This window comes from Ambystoma mexicanum, chromosome 8 (assembly GCF_040938575.1).
Source record: "Ambystoma mexicanum isolate Mex_15411 chromosome 8, UKY_AmexF1_1, whole genome shotgun sequence".
In the NCBI taxonomy this organism is placed as follows: domain Eukaryota; kingdom Metazoa; phylum Chordata; class Amphibia; order Caudata; family Ambystomatidae; genus Ambystoma; species Ambystoma mexicanum.
This window is the reverse complement of record NC_090929.1, coordinates 925,249,369-925,270,701: the sequence shown is the minus strand read 5'-3', so window position 1 is coordinate 925,270,701 and position 21,333 is coordinate 925,249,369. Positions and strand designations below refer to the sequence as shown.

General features: G+C 42.6%; 1 protein-coding gene across 2 annotated transcripts in view; it reads left to right on the top strand.

Moving 5' to 3' along the window:
* NRG3 (neuregulin 3) overlaps positions 1-21,333 on the top strand; it is a 2,179,015-nt gene that overhangs the window by 1,954,768 nt on the left and 202,914 nt on the right. For both annotated transcript variants that reach the window (XM_069610825.1, XM_069610826.1), the window contains one exon: positions 9,541-9,667. In XM_069610825.1, coding sequence (XP_069466926.1) covers positions 9,541-9,667 — 127 coding nt within the window. The remainder of the gene's footprint in view (positions 1-9,540; positions 9,668-21,333) is intronic.

Sequence of the window (21,333 nt, the reverse complement as noted above, 5' to 3'; positions counted from 1 at the left end):
ATTGTGTTACTGTTGTAGTTTAAGGTGGGTACTCCTGGTTTCCAGTGGTCTCAACCAGGCATTAAAGACCTGCCTGAAACTGAGCATGGGTCATGCACCATGATAACTAAACTCAAAGATTATAGGAAATTATTAAGGAATCATGTCATTTAGTAGATGCAATGTTGATGGTGAAAATAAAGAGAGGGGTGAGCACTTATGGTAAGAACACACATGCATCAAGAGGACAAATACATGACCATTATTAACAAAGCATTGTGGTGATAACAAAAGACAGTAATTAGAGAAACAAGAGAGGCAATTGAAGACAAGTCGCAACCACATAGACACAAACAGAGGATTCCTGTGATGCTGGAAATGCCGTATGGAGGGACAGGGCCTCCTAATACTTGTCCTACCACTTCTCTGTATATGTTTTCTCTATGTTTTCTGCCACTGAGGGCCAGCTCTTCATGTTTTCCTTTTGATGAACAACACTCATGGGATACCTGTATGGCACCCGTGGGTGGGGGTACACCCCTGTATACCTATGTGTGTTTGTGGAGACCTGTGTGTTTCCCACATAGCAGGGTATGGTCTGGTGGCAGCTACATGCTGACTTGGGAGTGGCTCTGAGTGTCCTCCATTTTTGGGACACCCATGCTCTGCCATTGGAATCAATGGATTCCTGTGGGAAGGCAAGATGGCCTCTGTGACCTCTTGGTTTCTATTGCCTTTTACCTAGTTTATCCAAGTCCTTGGGAAGCCCTGAATCTTTTGGCTGAAAATACCATAAATGGATATGGGTCTGCTTCATGTCAGACCGACTGGAGCCTTCCCAGGAGCTGTGTGTTCTGGGTACACCCTTGGGGTGGGACCTGTGTGAATGGAGTCTGAAGTGAACTCACATTCTGTGTTATGGGTGTCTGGTTTCTGTGTGTGTTACACAATGCCTGAGACAGCCCTGACTGAAACCAACATGAATGCAGTGTAGTGTGCGGAAAGACTGGGTGCTTACCCTGATCCACATTCTTTGTTATAGATTTCTGGGTGGAGTGAAAGGCCTGAAGGCCTGTGAACCTGATTGGCATTCTGCCTGCATGAATGCCGTTCTGCGTGATTGGTTGACTGAGCCTGGCTCAGCCTGATTGAATGGGAACCACATGTGTATAACAAGGGGCCTCTCACTCACCAATTTTTTCAGAAGCTGAAGTTGAAGGAGAAGCAAGAATAAGCTGTTCCTTGAGGCCCAGCTGGAGGAGAAGTATGTTGCAGCATTTTATTGGTGTAATCCAAAAGCTGCTGTGTTCTTCCAAGGACTGACCACAACAGGACCTGCTTTGGAAACCTCTCCCCGAGCTATGAGGGGCCATCATACAACCTGCTACTCTTCATTCAAAGTGCCCTGAAAGCCAGTCTTGTGTGCCTGCCATCCAGAGAAGGGGTCTTTGTGAGTACTAAAGAGAAGTGCCCAGACATCTCAAGTCATTGAAGTCCATTGGTGTCACCCAGGGACTGGATGAGCGTTAGTGACCACTGCAAGCCCGTTACTGTCTACCACCCAGAAGAGGGCATACCCTGGCATAGTGCTGCTGGACACCCAGAGTTGTGAAAGTTCAAAACTGCCCAAGACTACTTCAAGGGACACCCTTGCCATCATCACTGACCACTTTTTCCCAACAAAATTGGTCCAAGGTTGCTGAGTGCACAGGAAGGTCTGCCAATGGGTTCCCCGCCACCAGAATCCAACAAAGATGTCCTGAGGGACCATCCTTGGTGAGGGTCCATGGTCAACTCCAGTGGTCCAGTCCAGGCTACCAGAAGCCATCCAGATGTCTATGCTGCAGAACCGAAGAACCAAAAGGAGGAAAACTGTGATATTCTGAAAACACTACACCAAAAGCGACCTATGCACCCGTCACCGGCAGAAGTCATTGAAGGTCCCCAAGGGTCTTTTTCTCATCTGCCAAGCCTTTAAATAGCACACAGCCAGTTTCATATTTCCAGAACTTCTACGGTCATAGAAATCATTGACCAATGGAGAGCACCACGAAGAGCAACACTGCTGCACTTCAGAAAACTTTGGTAAACATTTTCTTCGTGGACTCAGCATCCCAGTGGCTCTTTCTTCCAAGGGGGTCCATCCTCAAAGGGAAGTGTCGAGTGACACTGAGAAACTCTGCCACCTCGCCTGCCAAGGCACCAAAGGTACTGTGACGAGGAAGAGCATCTTCTAACCTGAGGAGTCATCCAGGGGTCCCAGATTCGTCTTGGTTCCTGTTCTCCTGTGGCCTTTTTTTTTAATCTTAGTAATATTTATAAAGCGCATCATTGGGCTATACTCTCAAAAGTGTGTGCACATGCTCAGTGCATGCAGAGTGTTAAAAAAGAAAGGTTTTCAAAGCCCTCAGAAGGGGAGATAAGCCTCAATGGCGCATAGGCACACAGGAAGAGAGTTCCATGCCCATGCCATGACCACTGAAAAAGCATGGCCTCCAAGTCACGAGAGCCTAATCCTAGGGAGTTGGATAGTCATAGAGGATTGAGATCGTAAGGCTAGCGGTGGAACATATGGGCGAAACCTCTGCTGCAGATATTCTGTCCATGTTTTGTAAAAGGCTTTGTGCACCAGGCACAGAGACTTAAACCTCACACGCTGCTCAACTGGAAGCCAGTGGAGCTATCAGAGGAGCGGCATCATATGAACACCGTACGGAGGGTGAAGCACCATTCTTGCTGCCATATTCTGCAGCAGATGAAGACAGTAAAGCAGATATTGCAGGAGGGTCAGATAAAGCGCATTACACTAATCAATTCCACCAATTGCCAAGGAAGACACTACAGGGGCATGCCATTTAGAAGGGATGTAGGGAAAGACCTTCCCTATGGTGCGCAGCTTGAAATGTCCCTTTTGACAAGTAGACATCACCTGTTCAGACACGGACAATGATGCCATAATCTAATGCCTAGATCTTTCACCGATGAGGCAGGTATAGGAACAAGGCCCAAGCTGACATGCCAAAACTCAGGCGTCCAAAACATAGATGGGTTTGCAGTGCTGACCACCAGCACCTTTGTTGTCTCAATGTTCAATTTAAGCCAGTTCCTGGCCCTCCAATTGCCAACTGCCTCCAGGCAACTCTTAAGCCGACCAGCTGTCTCCAGCTGAGATAGATCAAGTTGCACAATAATTTGTGTATCGTTGGCATAGGAGTAGCACAGGAAGCCATGTGCATGGATTATGCCAAGAAGCGGCTGTATGTAAACATTGAACATAGTGGGAGATAATGAGGAGCCCTGCGGAACTCCACAAAACAGAGGCATTGTCTGGGATTGAAAGGGAGGCAAATACACAGATTGTGAATGTCCCGCTAAGAAATTGGAGAACCAGGCCAGAACCTGACCAGAGAGGGAAGCGGAAGAGAGACAGGAGACCAGGGTGAGTTGGTCCACAGTGTCAAATGCCATGGAAAGATCCAACAGGATCAGGGCTCCCACCCCCCTGGTCCACCAACCATGCTAAATCATCAACGACTGATACCAGGGCTGATTCAGTGCCTCGGCCTGGGCAGAAGCCCGATTGGAAAGAATCGAAGAAAGAAGAAGATTCTAGAAAGGAACTAAGATGAGGTGAAAGCAGGGATTCAAGTAATTTCATAAGAAATGGAAGCAAAGAAATAGGGCGAAAATTGGAAAAAAAACAACTGATCCAAAGACATTTTGTTCAGCAGGGGCATGTTTAAGACCTTCTGGGATGAGCCCTGAAGAAAATGAATTGTTAACTATCCTAACCAATCACGGAACAAACGTACCCGGCACATCTTTCAAGATAGAGATCGGAATCAGGTCACAAGGTGACACCGATTTGAAACCTTTAATAGCAGCCAAAATGTTCTGGCCCGTAAAGTTAGGAAAAAAGGACTGGTCAGTTTTAGCTCTATCATCACTAGAAGATAGACAAGGCAGTGGACTGGGCCGGGCGGATTGAGGACCAGTCATAGCAATAGCACTACGGATGGCAGTTATCTTTTCATCAAAGAATAAAGGCAGTGAGTCACAGAACTCCGGTGAGGGAGGAGCGATGGACTGAGATTCAGATTGTACAGTCAAAGACTGAACTACCTCAAATAAGGCTTAAGGTTGATTAATAGCCTGCTCAATCTTGTAACTTAAAAATGGTTGTTTAGCTGCTGTAAGAGCTCTTTGGTATTTAACAGTGGCAAGACGATAAAGTGCTTTATCAGCTGAAGAGTAGCCAATTCTCAATTTTCCCTCAGCCTGTCTACCAAGGAGTTTGAGATCTTTAAATTCAGCCAGAATCCAGGATTCCGATCAGCAATTCTTCATCAGACGGTGCTGACAAGGTGCAAGGGAATCAGCCACTGAATTAAATGTCGGGGCCAATGTCATCAACGTGCAGTCAGTGGTATTAGAACAACCATTAGCAATCAGGTGGCTGAGGTCCTGGGAGGAAACAGAGTGCCAACAGGGTACTCATCCTCTCAGGTACTTTGGGGTTGTTGATCCCTTAAAAAGAAAGTAGAGGGTTATTAAACAGTTTTGGACTGGGCTCTAAAAGACAAGATATGTTGCTCCCTAACTTTTCCATTAAAGGTTGCTCAGGTTTGGGGATCCTCAGACAGAATTATTTATCTAGTCAAAAGAATGTTGTCTGTCATTGTTCATAACTAACCCCCTTTCATCCCTAATCTATACTCTTCCACCTTGCTTAAGAAATCACATGCCTATTTAAAACTGTCTGCAATTAGTGCATCCATTACTGAATGTAAGTCTTGTGTGGTACCACATAGAGAACCTGATTTATGGAAGTGTTTTATAATAGTGCAATCCCATAGGAAAACGTTCAGTGAATCAGGCTCAGAGTGTATACAGTTGCCATTATTTGAATAGAACTGCTTGAGTACACAGTGTTATTATGTATATGTATGTATATTACAGACATATACATAATTACAGCCGGTGCTATTAGCGCCAGTGTTAATAGCCCTACCGCCAAACCCCCCGGCGCTAATAGCGCCGGATCACGGGATTGGCGGAACAGGTATTGCCCATTCCCCATTAAGCCCATTCGGGAATTCCCCATTCCCCATTGGGCTCAATGGGGAAATTTCGCGCTCTTAGCGCCAGTGGATTTTTCGCCGGCGGTAAAAGCGCGAAATGTCAGTGGAAATACCCCTTCCGAAGAGCTGGGGATCAGCCAAAGCCGTGATTTGGTGGACCCTTAAATGCGGCGGTAATAGCGCTACCACCAAACTCGTGATGAGGCCCAGTGTGTGGACATTCATTTCTGGGGGCCTGTGGATTCACTGTGCTTAAGAACCTGCCTGCATAAGCTCCTGAAAGCTTAAGCCTAGCTGCTCATGAAACATAACCAAATTTAGAGCCTTGTCTGGTGCTTCTCTGTGCCTTCGAAGTCAATACATAAAAGGCAACCAAATGAGCTCCAGATATTTTTAGAAATTGGTTGGCTAAAAAAGAAAATTCAACCAGCTTTGAATCTCTTCCAACTGAAGTGTGATTTATTTGCATAAAATTGTATTCTGAAATGAGAACCTCATCTTGAGGAGAATGTCTATCAACAAGCCTACTATCTGTACACATGGCCTTTATTATTGCCACATTACAATCCTCCATACTTGTGATACTTATCAACCACATGCACAACAAAATATTCCAGTGTGGCAATAAAGCGGTTGGGTTGGTCATAATAAAAAAAATAAGGGGAAGAGTGAAAGATATAACATCAGAGAAGCCTCATGACCCATAGATGCAGAAGATCCTCTGAAAAACAATGATGCACCCAAAAAAAAAATGACTTTCAAGCACACACTGAGGGCTTTGATTGCAGATGCGACCCTTAGATGCTGAATGGGATCCACTGAGAAAGCAGGATGTGGCACAAAAAAACACGTTCAAACCTCTCATATGAACTTCAGGTCACATGAGCTTCTGGGAGCAAATCAAGGTGCTCAAGGTGGCTTTCAGACTTTTAGGCAGGATGCAGGGTCCTCTGAGTTGTACACCAAAGGAGCCTTGTTTGTAGGCTGGACCCTCACATTTACACAGAGAATCCTCCTGGGAAAACAACAATTACTTTCAAATTAATATCAAGTCACATGACTCTCTGGGAGCCATTTACAGTGCTCCAGGCGGCGTGAATGTCCATAACTCCCAGTATGGTCCTCAGGCTGGGTATTTAAAGCTCATTAGAACATGGAAGATTTGCAGACAGTGCACAGGCAGAAGTTACTAACGGCTGGTGTAATAGCTAATGCTCTAAAATTCAACATGCAGTTTTGGAAAGGGAGAGACAGTGGAACTGTAAAACACATTTAAATAGGAGATGCAATCCGTATGAAAAAAAAGCATGTACTAAGACGGTATGGCCAATAAAGACACCTCTTTTATGCAGGTATGAGATCTCAACTTCCAGGGGGTGCTTCCTGGTTATACTGCACTTAAAATAAACCTATAAAAATTGACAGGCAATGCACTCACAAAACATATAGGGTTCTTAAATCTGAAGAAGCCTTTTACTTTTTATTCACGTAACTCAGGTTAAAAAAAATAGAACATTGCCGAGTAGATGTACTTCTTCTCAAAAGTAGAGGTACATGTTTGCCAAGTAATTATTCCAAGTGGCGTTTACTGCAGTTAAATGCACACATTTTTAGAGTGTACATGGAAAACTAGAGGAGTGCACACTGATCGTATAATAGCATGCAAGATGGAATGGGTGATGGTAAATAGAGGCCTAGTGGTCGCTGAATGACGGGCAGAATACAAGGCTCTAAAAGAGGGCCATTCTTAGAAAAGCAGGCTGTCCAAATAGCCCTCCATGAATAGGGCACCATCAGGGTGGGGGATGGTAGACCTTTTTAGAACTGGATGGAAACCGGCAGTCGTACTTTTCAGAATGAAGTGCAGCATTTTTGGAAAGTCTTCAACATCAGTGTTTTTTTCTTCTATTTTATATTGATGGGATGGGCAGAATTATACTAATACCCACATGTATGTAAGTGTGCCGAACTACCTGTGCATGTCATGATGATAGGTTTGGGGCAACCGACTTGCTTTGGGAACTAGATGGCTGATGTTGTACAACGTGTGTTCGGTTCCCACTCCAGGGCTAAGAACCTGGAGGAGTTTGGGGGTAGCTGTGATAAAAATGACAGGTCAAATAAAAATAGACTATGGAGAACACCAATGTGGATTCTTGCAGATGTTTGTCCAGGCAAAATAGCTCACATGGAACAATAGCTGTCCTGTACATTTCATATGTGCAAAATACCAGTTAATACACTTTCAATACTGATATTTTATGTCTGTAGCTTCAGAGACATCACTTGGGAACCCTGGCTTGGAGCAAGTGCTCTCTTTTAAGATCTATAGGGTCTGAATCACAATAGGAAGCCCTGTCCTCAAAAGCCCTTTTACCTATTTTAGATGTGTAAGATACACAGCATTCTATGGAATAGAAGAGCACTTTTCTGAAAACTTTTTGAATCGTCCCTCGAAGTCGCTATGATTGTCTGCAACTGTTAATAAAAACAATGAGCCACGGCTACTACATGCAACAGTTCTTGATTGCACTATTTGGCCATAATGTGCCAACAACTGTAAATTGTGCTAGTGCCTAGGCATATTGTGGGAGTCCCTGGAAAATGCACATCTAATGCCTATACAAGTTCCTAAACTGTTGGATGTGCCAATGCGTGTTTTTAATGTAATGTACGTGGTATTGTATAGAGCCCAGCTGCCACTATTGGACGTGCTGCTGCACTTGGCTCTGAAATAAAGCAATGGGGTGTGGTTCATTAGTGGGAAAGTGGTAAAGGCAATGTGAAACCTCTGGTGTTGGTTAGTGTAGGTCAGAAGTACTCCTTAATGTCAATCTGCTTTATATAGGTTCGGCAGAAACATTGGGAGTATGTAATCGCTAGGAAAGAACCCGCGATCTGATAGATCCAGGTGAATTGGGTTTGGTTAGGCACTGATGTTGGCGACTGTAACAGGTCCAAAGTCTTCGTTGATTAGTCGTGACTTGGTTAATGTTGCTGTGTTAACGGATAGGGCTTTGGTGGCCACGTGTGGGGAGTTTGGGTGTATGTGTGTGTGTGTAGTGTATAGTGGTAGGAGATCTTAGAGGGTAGTCAGAGTCTAGTCAGTTAGTCAGAGGAAGGCAGGAGTAGGCCTCGCAAGACAAAACAGCCAGCATCCCTGCTTTACTGCACCTGTCCATTTGCAGAGAGGTCCCATTTCTGTAACTTCACATGCCACCTCTCTCTCTCTCTCTCTCTCTCTCTCTCTCTCTCTCTCTCTCTCTCTCTCTCTCTCTCTCTCTGTTTCTAATAGCGTCATTGTACACTTTGAGGAAATAAAACAATCATCTGCAAGTTGGCAGGAGAGGAAAAGGTGTTGTGTTGGAACTCAGATATTACCATAACCCGCTAAGGCTTATGGGAGGCAGCATGTTTAGGCACAGTGGAAGTGCAGCTTGAAATTTGAGCGCAGCAGTCACCCAATTCACCTTCTTTAGTATGTTGATTAAGAGGCTAAGAGATGCTGCAAACCTCACCCTAACATGCTCAGGCTCTTCGCTCAGTGTACTGCTGGAATGTTTGCCCTTCAAAAGCAAGGAAAGGCATGTATCAGGCAATGGCCAGGACCCAGGGCCAGAAACTCGGCTCATTACGCCCAAAGGTCTGTCAGAAATACAGTGAAGGTGAGAGATGGGAGGCCACACATTTCAAGTGGCTGAGCACACTTACTAAGAGCTGGATTTCACCTGCAATTAACCCTTGCATTAACCGTTCGACTATTGCTTAGAAATAACATTGACATCCCCTTTAAAACACTGAGAAGAGATACTGTGGAGTCTGGTATAGAGTGGGAAGGGCCATAGGGACAGTCGACCGTTGTTTAGCCTACATTTTAAAGTAGAAAGTTTGCTTGTGGCATATGTCTGACCTAACCAGTTATCGGTAAGTGAAAAGGGAGGGGTGAGAGACGAGGGGTCAGGTAGTGGGCAGTGCAAGTCAAGGCGATTATCAGAAGAACCCCATTATAGTAAAGGGGAAAACAATTTAATGTACGCAATCAAAAAGTCAGGATCGAACAATCCACATTTAAATTGTAGTTGAAATCACATCGAACCCACAGGAACTGTCATGGCCATGGGTGTTGATTAATGTATAAAAAGCTGAACAATACCCACAGTCTGTGTGTTCCACCTCACGTCCCATCTCTCTCTTATTTTCTCTTCAGCAGGAAAAACAAAACATGCGATTTGTCTGATAGCTGACAATGTGGGCATGTGTACAGCAATCTTCCATATCTGAATTGATCCAACTTTTCACGAATTAAACTAACACACCACTCTCGTGTCAAAAAAACAAGACAGATATGTTTTCAGGAAATGTCATGCCTTTTACACGACCTATCACTGAACGAAGAACACTTTGGAATTGACACGCCTAGAGTGACTGTTCTCCTCCCAGCTCAAAGTGAATCACATCTATGTTTTTTCATTTCCTTCAGGAAACAAACAAAAAAAACTCAGGAGCAGTTGAAGGAGACAAGGATTGGGAAAAACTACTGCTTACATGCATCGAGTATGCTGGCAAAATCTGACGCCATGGCGCAAAGCAGGGTCCAACTGCAAAATGTAAGTATGGCTACCCTGCATTTCCTTATCTGACTGGGAGACACATAGGGCCTGATACACAGAACGTTCTTCAAGGGGAAATTGACATTAAAAAACACAAACAGTTTGGGACTCAAGCTCTTAGAACGTTACTCACAAACCACATTGTTTGTAGAATAATGTGTGTATTTGTTACAAAAATGTGATTTATGTGTGCATTGTTATATGTAAACATACAGATACATGATTTTAATATGAAAGTGGCATGAGATTGGGCTTCATCACGAGTTGGGCGGTAACGCCGCCGCTATTAGCGCCGGCGTTAATAGCCCTACCACCAAACCCCCCGGCGCTAATAGAGCGGGATCTCGGGTTTGGCGGAACGGGTATTGCCCATTCCCCACTGAGCCCATTCGGGAATTCCCCATTCCCCATTGGGCTCAATGGGGAATTTTCGAATGCTCTTACCAATGGCGGATTTCCCGCCGGCGGTATGAGCGCGAAACTTCAGCGGATTTATCCCCAGCTCAGTGCTGGGAATAAAACCTGCGAAGCTCTGATTTGGTGGACCCTTAAATCCAGCGGTAATAGCGTTACCGCCGGATTTATGGGTTACCGCCAAACTCGTGATGAGACCCATTATCTGCAAGATTCTCCACAACTATATAAAAAAGAATGATATGGCAACCAATGAATTTTATTAACATTATTGTATTTGGTCTTGTATAGCACCCTTCTTACTTGATTGGGGCCCTCGATGTGCTAATGTGTCTGCGAAGTAAACAAATACAAAGGTGGATGAACACAGAACAGACCAATGCCAGAAGGATAGACAAATATCATGGATTTGAATGATGGATTGATGGATGGATGCATGAATGCAACAGAAAGGACAAGTCATTTAGCACAATGACAGATATATTGACAGTGAAAACAATGCAAACATTCTTTCAGAGCAGGAAATAATGAACATAATCAACAAGAAAGATATTGAAGCAGTCCAATAGAAACACTAGCTGAATGTTGTTTTTCGAAAAGCACAACAGGCAACATCATTTTGGACACAGGTGGGACAAAAGAAAGAGGGTGCAGAAAATGATTTACAGGGTGTGGAACATATTAATCTTTCAATCGGGTATTGCAACTGGCATGCGAGGCCAGCTAATAGGATGTAATGCGACTGTAATGTGCCACTTTTTTCTAAATCCTACACCACTGGAAAACAAGCAAGAACACCTTCCCATGTAGTGTGGCACTACAATGGAAATGGCTGATCCCCGAGATCACAACTGATCATGTCACATGTTCCACCACTAGGCCATCAGCCCCAAGCCAACCCCTTACTAAACACATGTCGCGTACATCAGGGCTCTTGTTTATCTCCTTTGCTTTTTAATATCTACATTAGACCTTTTTTGGACCTGCTGGAGAGGTTGGCCGTTAAATGTGTTAATTATGCAGACGATACACAGCTCCTCCTTGAACTCTCAGGTAACTACCAGGAAGATGTGGATGCAGTGAATTATACTTTCGCCATAATACAAACATGGTTGGCAACTAGCTCCCTGGTGTTGAATGATTCTAAAACAGATCTTCTCATTTTGGCATTGGGGCCTAAATTGAAGAATCTACCCCAGCAGTATGAATCCATTGCTATAGCGGATAACATCATCCCTGACAGCAAATCAGTAAAAACATTGAGTGTAATGCTGGATGCTAATCTTTCGATGAAAAACCAGGTTTCTCACATCCGCTCATCTTGCGTATATATTACTAAGCTTCTACACCAGATCAGACCTTACCGCAGCATCACTAATAGATCCCTGTTGTCCTCGTCACTGATCAATTCACGCTTAGATCATTGCAACAGTTTGCTGATGGGAACCTCACAAGGGAATCTGAAGCAGTTTCAAACTGTTCAAAATGGGGCCGTTATAACAGTTTTTGGTCTGACTAGATGGGATGGGACCATGTCACTGCAGCTAGGAGGAAGCTACTTTAGCTGCCGGTGAAGCAGAGAATTAAACATAAAACCCTCTCTCTTGCTTATAAATGTCAAAATGGCAAGGCCCTGTTATATCTTATTAACAGAGTCATGAGGGAAGTATCTAGCAGATCTTTGCCACTTCTGACATCCTTATGCAACCAAGATCTTGCCTGAAATAGTTTGCCGACTGCCGACTGTAGTTTTGATTTTAACGCACCATGTGTTTGGAATGCCTTGCCTCTAGACATTAAAAACTCTCCTTCACTTGCGGTCTTTAAGAAACATGTGGAGACACATCTCTTTAACCACCCGGAATAGATCTCGCTACCATCTAAGGTTTCCCCTCTCCATTTTATATTCTGCGCTCTGAGGCCTACAGGTGTGTAGCGCCCTTCAAAAATCAAAATAAATAAACAAATAAATAACCTGAAGCTTACTTTTATTTCTAGAGATGCTAGATCAGGCTTCATTGTCAAGAGCCAATGTTTTTTATTTCGATTTCCCTGTGCCAATCCGCTTCCAGCACTAGCGTAGGGAGGCTCAATCAGAATGCCAATTTTGACCAGCTCATATATAACGAATAGAGTCTGAGCAGGTCAGTTTGATGCAATATGTAATACTCTGGAGGAAGAAATATCCATCCATGCTTCCCTGCCTCAAGAGTCCAAAATTCAATTGCAAAACTATAGGTGTTCATGACTTTACTGTTTGATCTCCTCCTTCCATCGCTGATGGAAGTACATTGTCATGGCACTGTCACGGATTAACGTTATTGTTATGTTTTTATATGTCCCCCTACCAGTGCCTTAATTTTTCCTTTTATGCTGTGCAGAAAATGTCGTTGGGTTTCATGATGCGTATTGTTAAATATGTCTCCTTCTAGCGTCTCCCCTCTCCCCCCCTCTCCCCCTCTATCTCTCTCTCTCTCTCTCTCTCTCTCTCTCTCTCTCTCTTTCTCTCTCTATCCCTCTCTTTTTCCCAGAGGGCCTTTGAAAAGATCGTAATCTGATACTTTGAATCATCTGCCATATTGCTAACAAGTTGTGGGTTTACAATAGCCAATAATCTTTGGCTCGCTTTGCAGTCATCAGACAACATTTGTGTCTGGTGCACTTAACTTGAACAATTTGACTTCACTTAGCACATGCCCATAGGTTTCTTGTTCTAATTGCAATACTGGCAAGGTCACAATTGTGCCCAGGATTACGGACATTTTTTGAAAATAGGGTTACTCTAGAACCGTTTGAGGAGCATTTTACTAATGCTTAAAAACATCACTCACCTTGCTTGGGGTAGCCAGCCAATAAGGTGACTTCGAAAGTGGACTGAAACTGGAAACCTCAGCTCCTGTTCCAATCCACCTGATAGCTGATTCCCCAGTCACCATCTTCCTCCCTACCCCGGGACCCCTTTTTAAAAGATCCCCCTCCACACTTACTACTTTGTTGTGGCGGCGGCACTCGCAGCCAACGCTGCCGCTACTTCCTTCTCTTCCACGTGAATCCACCATGGAAAGGATTCCTATACAGGGCCCCTCCTTCCCATTTCCAAGGCAAACATCTTTGAACAGACTTTTCATTCAGTGAATGGGACGCTGCAAGGCGACCCATTCACAGAACGAAAATACTTTCAATTAGCCCTGTCCCAACCCATGGGGCTGGTGCTAATACGTTAAGCATGAGTTCCAATGCCTGGAATGGGTGGTAATGGCCCGTGGCCCTCAAGCCCTCATTAACTTTGGCCGCCAGGCTGTTACCAACCATTCTAGCTCTTGGAATGGGTGCTTAACGCCACATTATTATATTGGACCTTTGGCTGTTCAATTCAAAACAAAGGAGCCAGAGCGGGCCTTAGCAACTGATATAAGATCTATCACTGCCTCACTGTCAACATTCCACTCCCCACTATGAAGCACACGCAGCTCCTCTAGTGCGCTGGCTGCCATCCCTCCAATCCAGCTCCTTCCATCTGTACCTGAGTGGTTCGGCTCTCTGCAGATTCTAGTACACCCTTCACATGACCTTACTGACGCAATGCTTCCTGGCTGCCCCTCGACATGCCTCCTCAAGTATGCGCATCAGCCAAAGTTCTTCCTCTGTCTTTTGACCCTGATTGGCCATATGCTGCCCCTTACAATGTCACAAAGGTCACTAGAGCCACACAGGCAACCAATTCTTCTTTCCTTTTGAGCTCGTTTTTGACTTTTTACCAATGTTTCTAATTAATAATTGTGTTACAGCTCCTAATGCCAGGGATGGATCCTGTGCCAGCCCTTAGTTCCTCGTTAGATGCCCTTGCCCTTGCATCAAGCCCTTAGATAAGGAGCAGGCTGATAATATGTGTTCAAGCCATCAAAGGTGGGGTGGGACAACACAACTATCCGATTTCTTTGATTCCTTATATTAAATACATGTGGTGGCATGGTATTACACTTTCAGTTTTGGTTAATTCAATCCACACAGGCTGTCAAGTATTTTTCCATAACGTGTAAGAGATCATCTTCCACATCCACTTATTTTATGTTTGTTGTAATATGCATAACGTTCAAACATGAACATATCTGTTACTCATTGTGCCTTTGCAAAAGCATCACTCACACTTTGTAACCCAACCGTCAGCTCAAATATCGGATAGTGACTGTAAGTAAACAGTCATTTGGATGCTTCCAGTTCTTTAGACATATGTCACTCACACACTTTGAAGCATTACCCATGCATGTTAACACATTATACAACTAAAATAAATATTCCTTTGCCCACTACTGATTATGCGCCGGCAAAAATAATGCTCAGCCTCTTGTACTTTTGCATTGCTAATATTACCTTATAAGTGACCCCAACATTGCAAAATTATTTACTTGACCTGCAAAGGATTGCAGGGATGGAATGTGCCTGTCACTACTCATACATAGCATTAGGGCAACAGATATTCAGACAACTATAAAGCTTTTCACACAATTCTGCATAATTTCCAAGTGTTCAAAGTTTCATTTGGCATAGACAATAACAAATGCTGTGGTAATAATCTGCTATACAGCAATAGTTTCACTGAGCACTTGTTTAATCGTACTCAACAATATCAGGCTTGCGGATTGTTCAAACACTGTTTTTCACACTGCAAGGCAATTGTATCTATGCCAAGTAATGATATTGTCATATACTGTACATATCACATTGAGTGTTTAAATATCTTTTTGCAAAGTATTGTGGGTATGCACATACCACAGTGATCTTTTTACTGCTGTAAAGCCATATTTTTTGGAGGCCCGCACAGGAGCCGGAGGTTGACCTTGGGGTAGGAGGGCCACAGGAGATCCGTCCTTGACAGTGAAGAACAAATCGGCAACTTTCAAAAACAAATCAGACTTTTTTCGACAATACAATAAGTGAAGATAATCTGTTTACTTGCTACAGGCCAGAAAAATCTAGTAACAGTCTAGGAAAATGTACCTTCCGTTTCTTTCGATGCTCATCGGCTGATCTCCTTTCAATATAAGTATTTGTGTTGTGTTTAGTGCTTCTTGTATCCACAGGCATCCTGTTTAACAGATAACAGTGATTTGCAGAAAAGGGGCCCCTGGTTACAGGAGAAGGCACTCAATCTGGTGTAACTCTGAGCATTGCTGCTATTAACTTGAAAGGCCATTCTGTGTGATTTTCCTCAAATGGGCCTACATGAGAAATGGAAAAGGGGGAGGTATCGCAAAGAGCAACTCGCGATACAAACAGGGGCACAAACCGTAGCAGCCAGATAGCTGCTAAAACACTTTCGTTCAAACTCTTAATAACTTCAAATAAGACAATTCAAAAAAAGTTTTTTTTATATATAAGGTTTCAAAATAAGGTAAGTATTAATCAAAACAAATGATCAACAGTAAACTCTTGTCGGTAATATTTCAACAATTTCAAAACACACATTTCATATAAAAGAATCTCCACATAAGTGATCATTCAATACATTTTTCAAAAACACATCTGGGTTATAAATTCAATTGTTGACAAACTGTTTCATTCAAATAATATACACTGATATCTAGACAGAGAAGTGCTGTTGTTGTTGTGTCTTCTGTCCTATACTACGCGTTTCGGGTTTACTTTAACCCTTCTTCAGGTAATGATATCAGATAATTCTTTCTGTAAAATTAATAGGAGGTAATTATTATAATATCAAGTTGCTACGATTCTTAGAAAAACAAGAAAAAGAAAAAGAAACAAGACTAGGGGCTGTGATAACCAATCACTTAACTAACCTGTACTTAAGGTCAAAGATCTGGGTCAATATTCGCAAAAAGTTCACTCTGTGACTTCCTGAACCTAAAAATGACAGAAAATTACAACTTACTGTCAAACTAAAGGTAGATGTTAATAGTGAGTACAATGGCGATCTGGAGTGGGACCAGGGGCGCAACGAAGCGCTGGGTCCCACTCTCAGATCGCTGGGCTGAAAAGAAATTTATATTAGCTCACCTAACGGAGTAGTCGATACTGGGTATGGAGATCGTAGGGTACTTCAACTGTTCCAAAGCCGCAGCTTGAGAAAACGTACAAGCGGCTTTAATAAATTAACAAAGGTATTGTTGTTTTAAATCTATGCTGGAAGTACATGACCTAGATAAACTCTTTGACTGTGGCTATACAGCGTTACCTGGAGCTGAGTATGGTATGACTTCCTTGGTTGAAGTGTTACAGTTCCACGTCGTTTATTTCCACTTCCCATAGAGGATAAGATGGATAAGGTCAAAAAACAACCTTTGAAATGTACGTTCGTGGAGCTTCGCCTCGGTAACTGGTGCCGTGTACAACGCGGCGGTTCCGCCGCTGTAGAACTCTGTTGGAAAAGGGGAATACAATCGCACCCCCGTGTTAGTCTACATAAACTAGAATCGCACCCTATCTCTCAGGTTTGTATTAGTCGTTGGAGCAAAAAAGTTACCTGCTTCAATGAGTACGAGACTCACACCGCATTTGCCTAACGGGAGTACAGCGAACTTCCTGTTTCTCCTACAGTTTCAGCGTAGCTAGTGGCAACGTCTATGGGTAAATAGACTAGAATGTAAGGGCGGTTCAAAGCGGCGGCCATGTTGGAAGAAGAAGTAAATAACGCCTATCTATGCGGTTATGTAAATGAGAGCTAACCCACCTGGTATTATAAATTAATGGTTAATCAATGGGACAGAAGGAACTGACTGTCCGTTTTGCCTACTCTCTACTGGAGTTTCATTCGCTCACAGGTTTATCAGTATATGGCCGGCTTACTGTCATTGTTGCCAACAAGTTATAGAGTTACAAAACAAATTTCCTCTATAGCCACGTAACACAAATATCAGATGCATGTCTCAACAGTTTCTATGTAACAGTAAGAACAACAATATCGCTTCTAAACATATGAGAACATTTTTTTTTGATCTTCAAAAGCAGTGATGAACATTAAATCACAAAACATTGCAACAGATCGCCCATTAAGGAGATATACCCAATTAGATCTCAAAAAACAGTAATGAACCTTCAATCACAAAACTCTGTAGCAGACAGACCATCACAAAAAACAATACAAATCCCATTCTAAGTTCATTCCCCGGGGAGCCATTGAGTCCAATTTGTCTATCCAGAATGTTTCCCTTTGTTGAAGTAATTTTTGTAGGTTGCCTCCTTGTCTAGGTAATTTAACATGTTCCAGAATTACAAACTGCATTTGTGCAATTGTGTGATTGCATTCATTAAAATGTTGTGCTACGGGGGATTTCATGAGTTTTAGTCGCACATTAGATTTATGTTCACACCATCGTTGTTTGGCTTTCCTGCCTGTAAAACCCACATAATAGAGCCCACAGGGACACTTAATGCCATAAATAACACTCCGAGTGTCACATGTGGAGGTGTGATTTAGTGAAATCTTATTGCCTTTATGAGGGTGATGAATGTAATTACCTTGTAGGACATTGTGACAGCAGTTACAGTTGTTACATGGGAGGGTTCCCTTAAAATTGCTCATCTGTATTTTCTTAGCGGAGAAGTCTGATTTGATTAGACAATCTCGGATTGACTTGCTCTTATTGTAAGTGGGCTGAGGGGGTACTTTTTTGGGATGATTTCTTTTTTTTTGCTGCGTCGGATCTTAGCCGGTCTAAAAAAGAACGAGGGTAGTATCTCTGAAGTTGGCGCTGTGGAAGTGCTGGGCGTTTGGCTAAAGCCACGTTGTTCTTTCTCTGGTGTTTGTGGCCCAAGAAGACCTAGTAGTCAATATTTCTAGATACCAGCTAAGCCAATTTGAACATCAGACGCTCCAAAAGGGACTCTCATTTGTTCCCCATTATTCGAGCACTTTATTGAAAGAAAAAATCAGCTTTTTTAAACTGATGCGAAAGATGAAACTTAAAGTCTTTTTTGATTCTATTGAAGTACCTGAAAAAGAGACTCAGTCTGAATTTCTTGAAATGAAATCCAAGAGTACATTTGCTCCTCCGGTTCAGAACTGTATTTTGGAATCTTTTCAAAAATCTGTCCTTAACGACTTTAAGAAAATCAATTTCAAAAGAAAACAGCGCACAAATTTGACTGCGAGAGAAAAACAAGCACTCGACAGACTGTGGCGAAACCCAGAAATAATAATCAAACCGGCTGATAAGGGCGGTGCTTTGGTGATATTAGACACATCGAAATATAAAGCAGAAGTGGAAAGACAACGTGCTGATACAGAGACCTATATGGAAGTCAATACAGACCCAACCGAACAAGTGAGAGAGATAATCACGAAAACCTTAGATGCGGCAGAAGAAGAGGAAATGATTTCATACAAAACTAAAGCGTTTTTGACAAATTCACATCCAATCATGCCGGTTATCTATGTTTTACCGAAAATTCATAAAGATCTACAGAACCCACCAGGACGTCCAATAATACCGGCTAGCAATAGTCTCTTGGAACCACTTGCACAATATATAGATAAAATAATCCAACCACTAGCACAACGGGCTCATTCCTACATTAAAGACACCAATGATTTCCTATCAAAATTGACAACGATTTCCTTTGATCCAACTACGGACATTTTGTTCACTATGGATGTCACCAGCCTTTATACAAATATTACTCATCAGGCAGGACTTGAGGCAATCTAATGGGCACTTTTAAGAACAACCAGCAACATTAAGTCTGATAGATTGTTTATTATGCAGCTACTTACAATTGTCTTGAATAATAACTTTTTCATGTTTGAGGACAAATATTATATTCAAATTTCTGGAACCTCAATGGGCGCCGTGATGGCTCCCAGTTATGCAAACATCTTCATGACATACCTAGAAGAGACGAAAGTTCTTAATAATCAGATGTGGAATCAAAAATTGAAACTCTATACTAGGTACATAGACGACCTCTTCGGTATCTTTAGTGGTACAGAAGAAGAACTAACACAATTTTTCAAGTTTATGGACACATTGGCACAAAGGATTAAGTTTACCTATAAAGTGAGTAGAACATCATTGGAATTCCTGGATGTAATGGTATATGAACATCAGGGGAAACTCTCTACTACCGTATTCACCAAATCAACAGATAGGAATTGTCTGCTCCTTGCATCTAGCTTTCATCCACGGACAACGATCAAAAGTATCCCTTTGAGACAACTATTGAGATACCGAAGAATTGTGTCCGAAGAAGATGAATTTGATAAGAAAGCGAATGAATTAACCAGGAAATTACTTTCGAGAGGTTATGACCAGACACAGCTACAACATGATAAAGAAAAAGTCAAGAACATTACTAGACAACAAGCTTTGAGCCCAGCCGCCAAGAAAGATACTACTGACATTGTGTATGTCACTACTTACTCGCAACAAAGTAGACAGATTAAAAAGATAGTGAAAAATAACTGGGAGAAACTATCACTTGATCCTAAATTAGTAAGCCTTTTTCCGACACCTCCACTTTTTGCTTACAATAAGAACAAGTCAATCCGAGATTGTCTAATCAAATCAGACTTCTCCGCTAAGAAAATACAGATGAGCAATTTTAAGGGAACCCTCCCATGTAACAACTGTAACTGCTGTCACAATGTCCTACAAGGTAATTACATTCATCACCCTCATAAAGGCAATAAGATTGCACTAAATCACACCTCCACATGTGACACTCGGAGTGTTATTTATGGCATTAAGTGTCCCTGTGGGCTCTATTATGTGGGTTTTACAGGCAGGAAAGCCAAACAACGATGGTGTGAACATAAATCTAATGTCCAACTAAAACTCATGAAATCCCCCGTAGCACAACATTTTAATGAACGCAATCACACAATTGCACAAATGCAGATTGTAATTCTGGAACATGTTAAATTACCTAGACGAGGAGGCAACCTACAAAAATTACTTCAACAAAGGGAAACATTCTGGAAAGACAAATTGGACTCAATGGCTCCCCGGGGAATGAACTTAGAATGGGATTTGTATTGTTTTTTGTGATGGTCTGTCTGCTACAGAGTTTTGTGATTGAAGGTTCATTACTGTTTTTTGAGATCTAATTGGGTATATCTCCTTAATGGATGATCTGTTGCAATGTTTTGTGATTTAATGTTCATCACTGCTTTTGAAGATCAAAAAAAAATGTTCTCATATGTTTAGAAGCGATATTGTTGTTCTAACTGTTACATACAAACTGTTGAGACATGCATCTGATATTTGTGTTAGGTGGCTATAGAGGAAATTTGTTTTGTAACTCTATAACTTGTTGGCAACAATGACCGTAAGCCGGCCATATACCGATAAACCTGTGAGCGAATGAAACTCCAGTAGAGAGTAGGCAAAACGGACAGTCAGTTCCTTCTGTCCCGTTGATTAACCATTAATTTATAATACCAGTTGGGTTAGCTCTCATTTACATAACCGCATAGATAGGCGTTATTTACTTCTTCTTCCAACATGGCTGCCGCTTTGAACCGCCCTTACATTCTAGTCTATTTACCCATACACGTTGCCACTAGCTACGCTGAAACTGTAGGAGAAACAGGAAGTTCGCTGTACTCCCTTTAGGCAAATGCGGTGTGAGGCTCGTACTCATTGAAGCAGGTAACTTTTTCACTCCAACGACTAATACAAACCCGAGAGATAGGGTGCGATTCTAGTTTATGTAGACTAACACGGGGGTGCGATTGTATTCCCCTTTTCCAACAGAGTTCTACAGCGGCGGAACCGCCGCGTTGTACACGGCACCAGTTACCGAGGCGAAGCTCCACGAACGTACATTTCAAAGTTTGTTTTGTGACCTTATCTGTCTTATCCTCTATGGGAAGTGGAAATTAACGACGTGGAACGGTAACACTTCAACCAAGGAAGCCATACCATACTCAGCTCCAGGTAACACCGTATAGCCACAGTTAAAGAGTTTATCTAGGTCATGTACTTCCAGCATAGATTTAAAACAACAATACCTTTGTTAATTTATTACAGTCGCTTGTACGTTTTCTCAAGCTGCGGCTTTGGAACAGTTGAAGTACCCTACGATCTCCATACCCAGTATCGACTACTCCGTTAGGTGAGCTAATATAAATTTCTTTTCAGCCCAGCGATCTGAGAGTGGGACCCAGCGCTTCGTTGCGCCCCTGGTCCCACTCCAGATCGCCATTGTACTCACTATTAACATCTACCTTTAGTTTGACAGTAAGTTGTAATTTTCTGTCATTTTTAGGTTCAGGAAGTCACAGAGTGAAC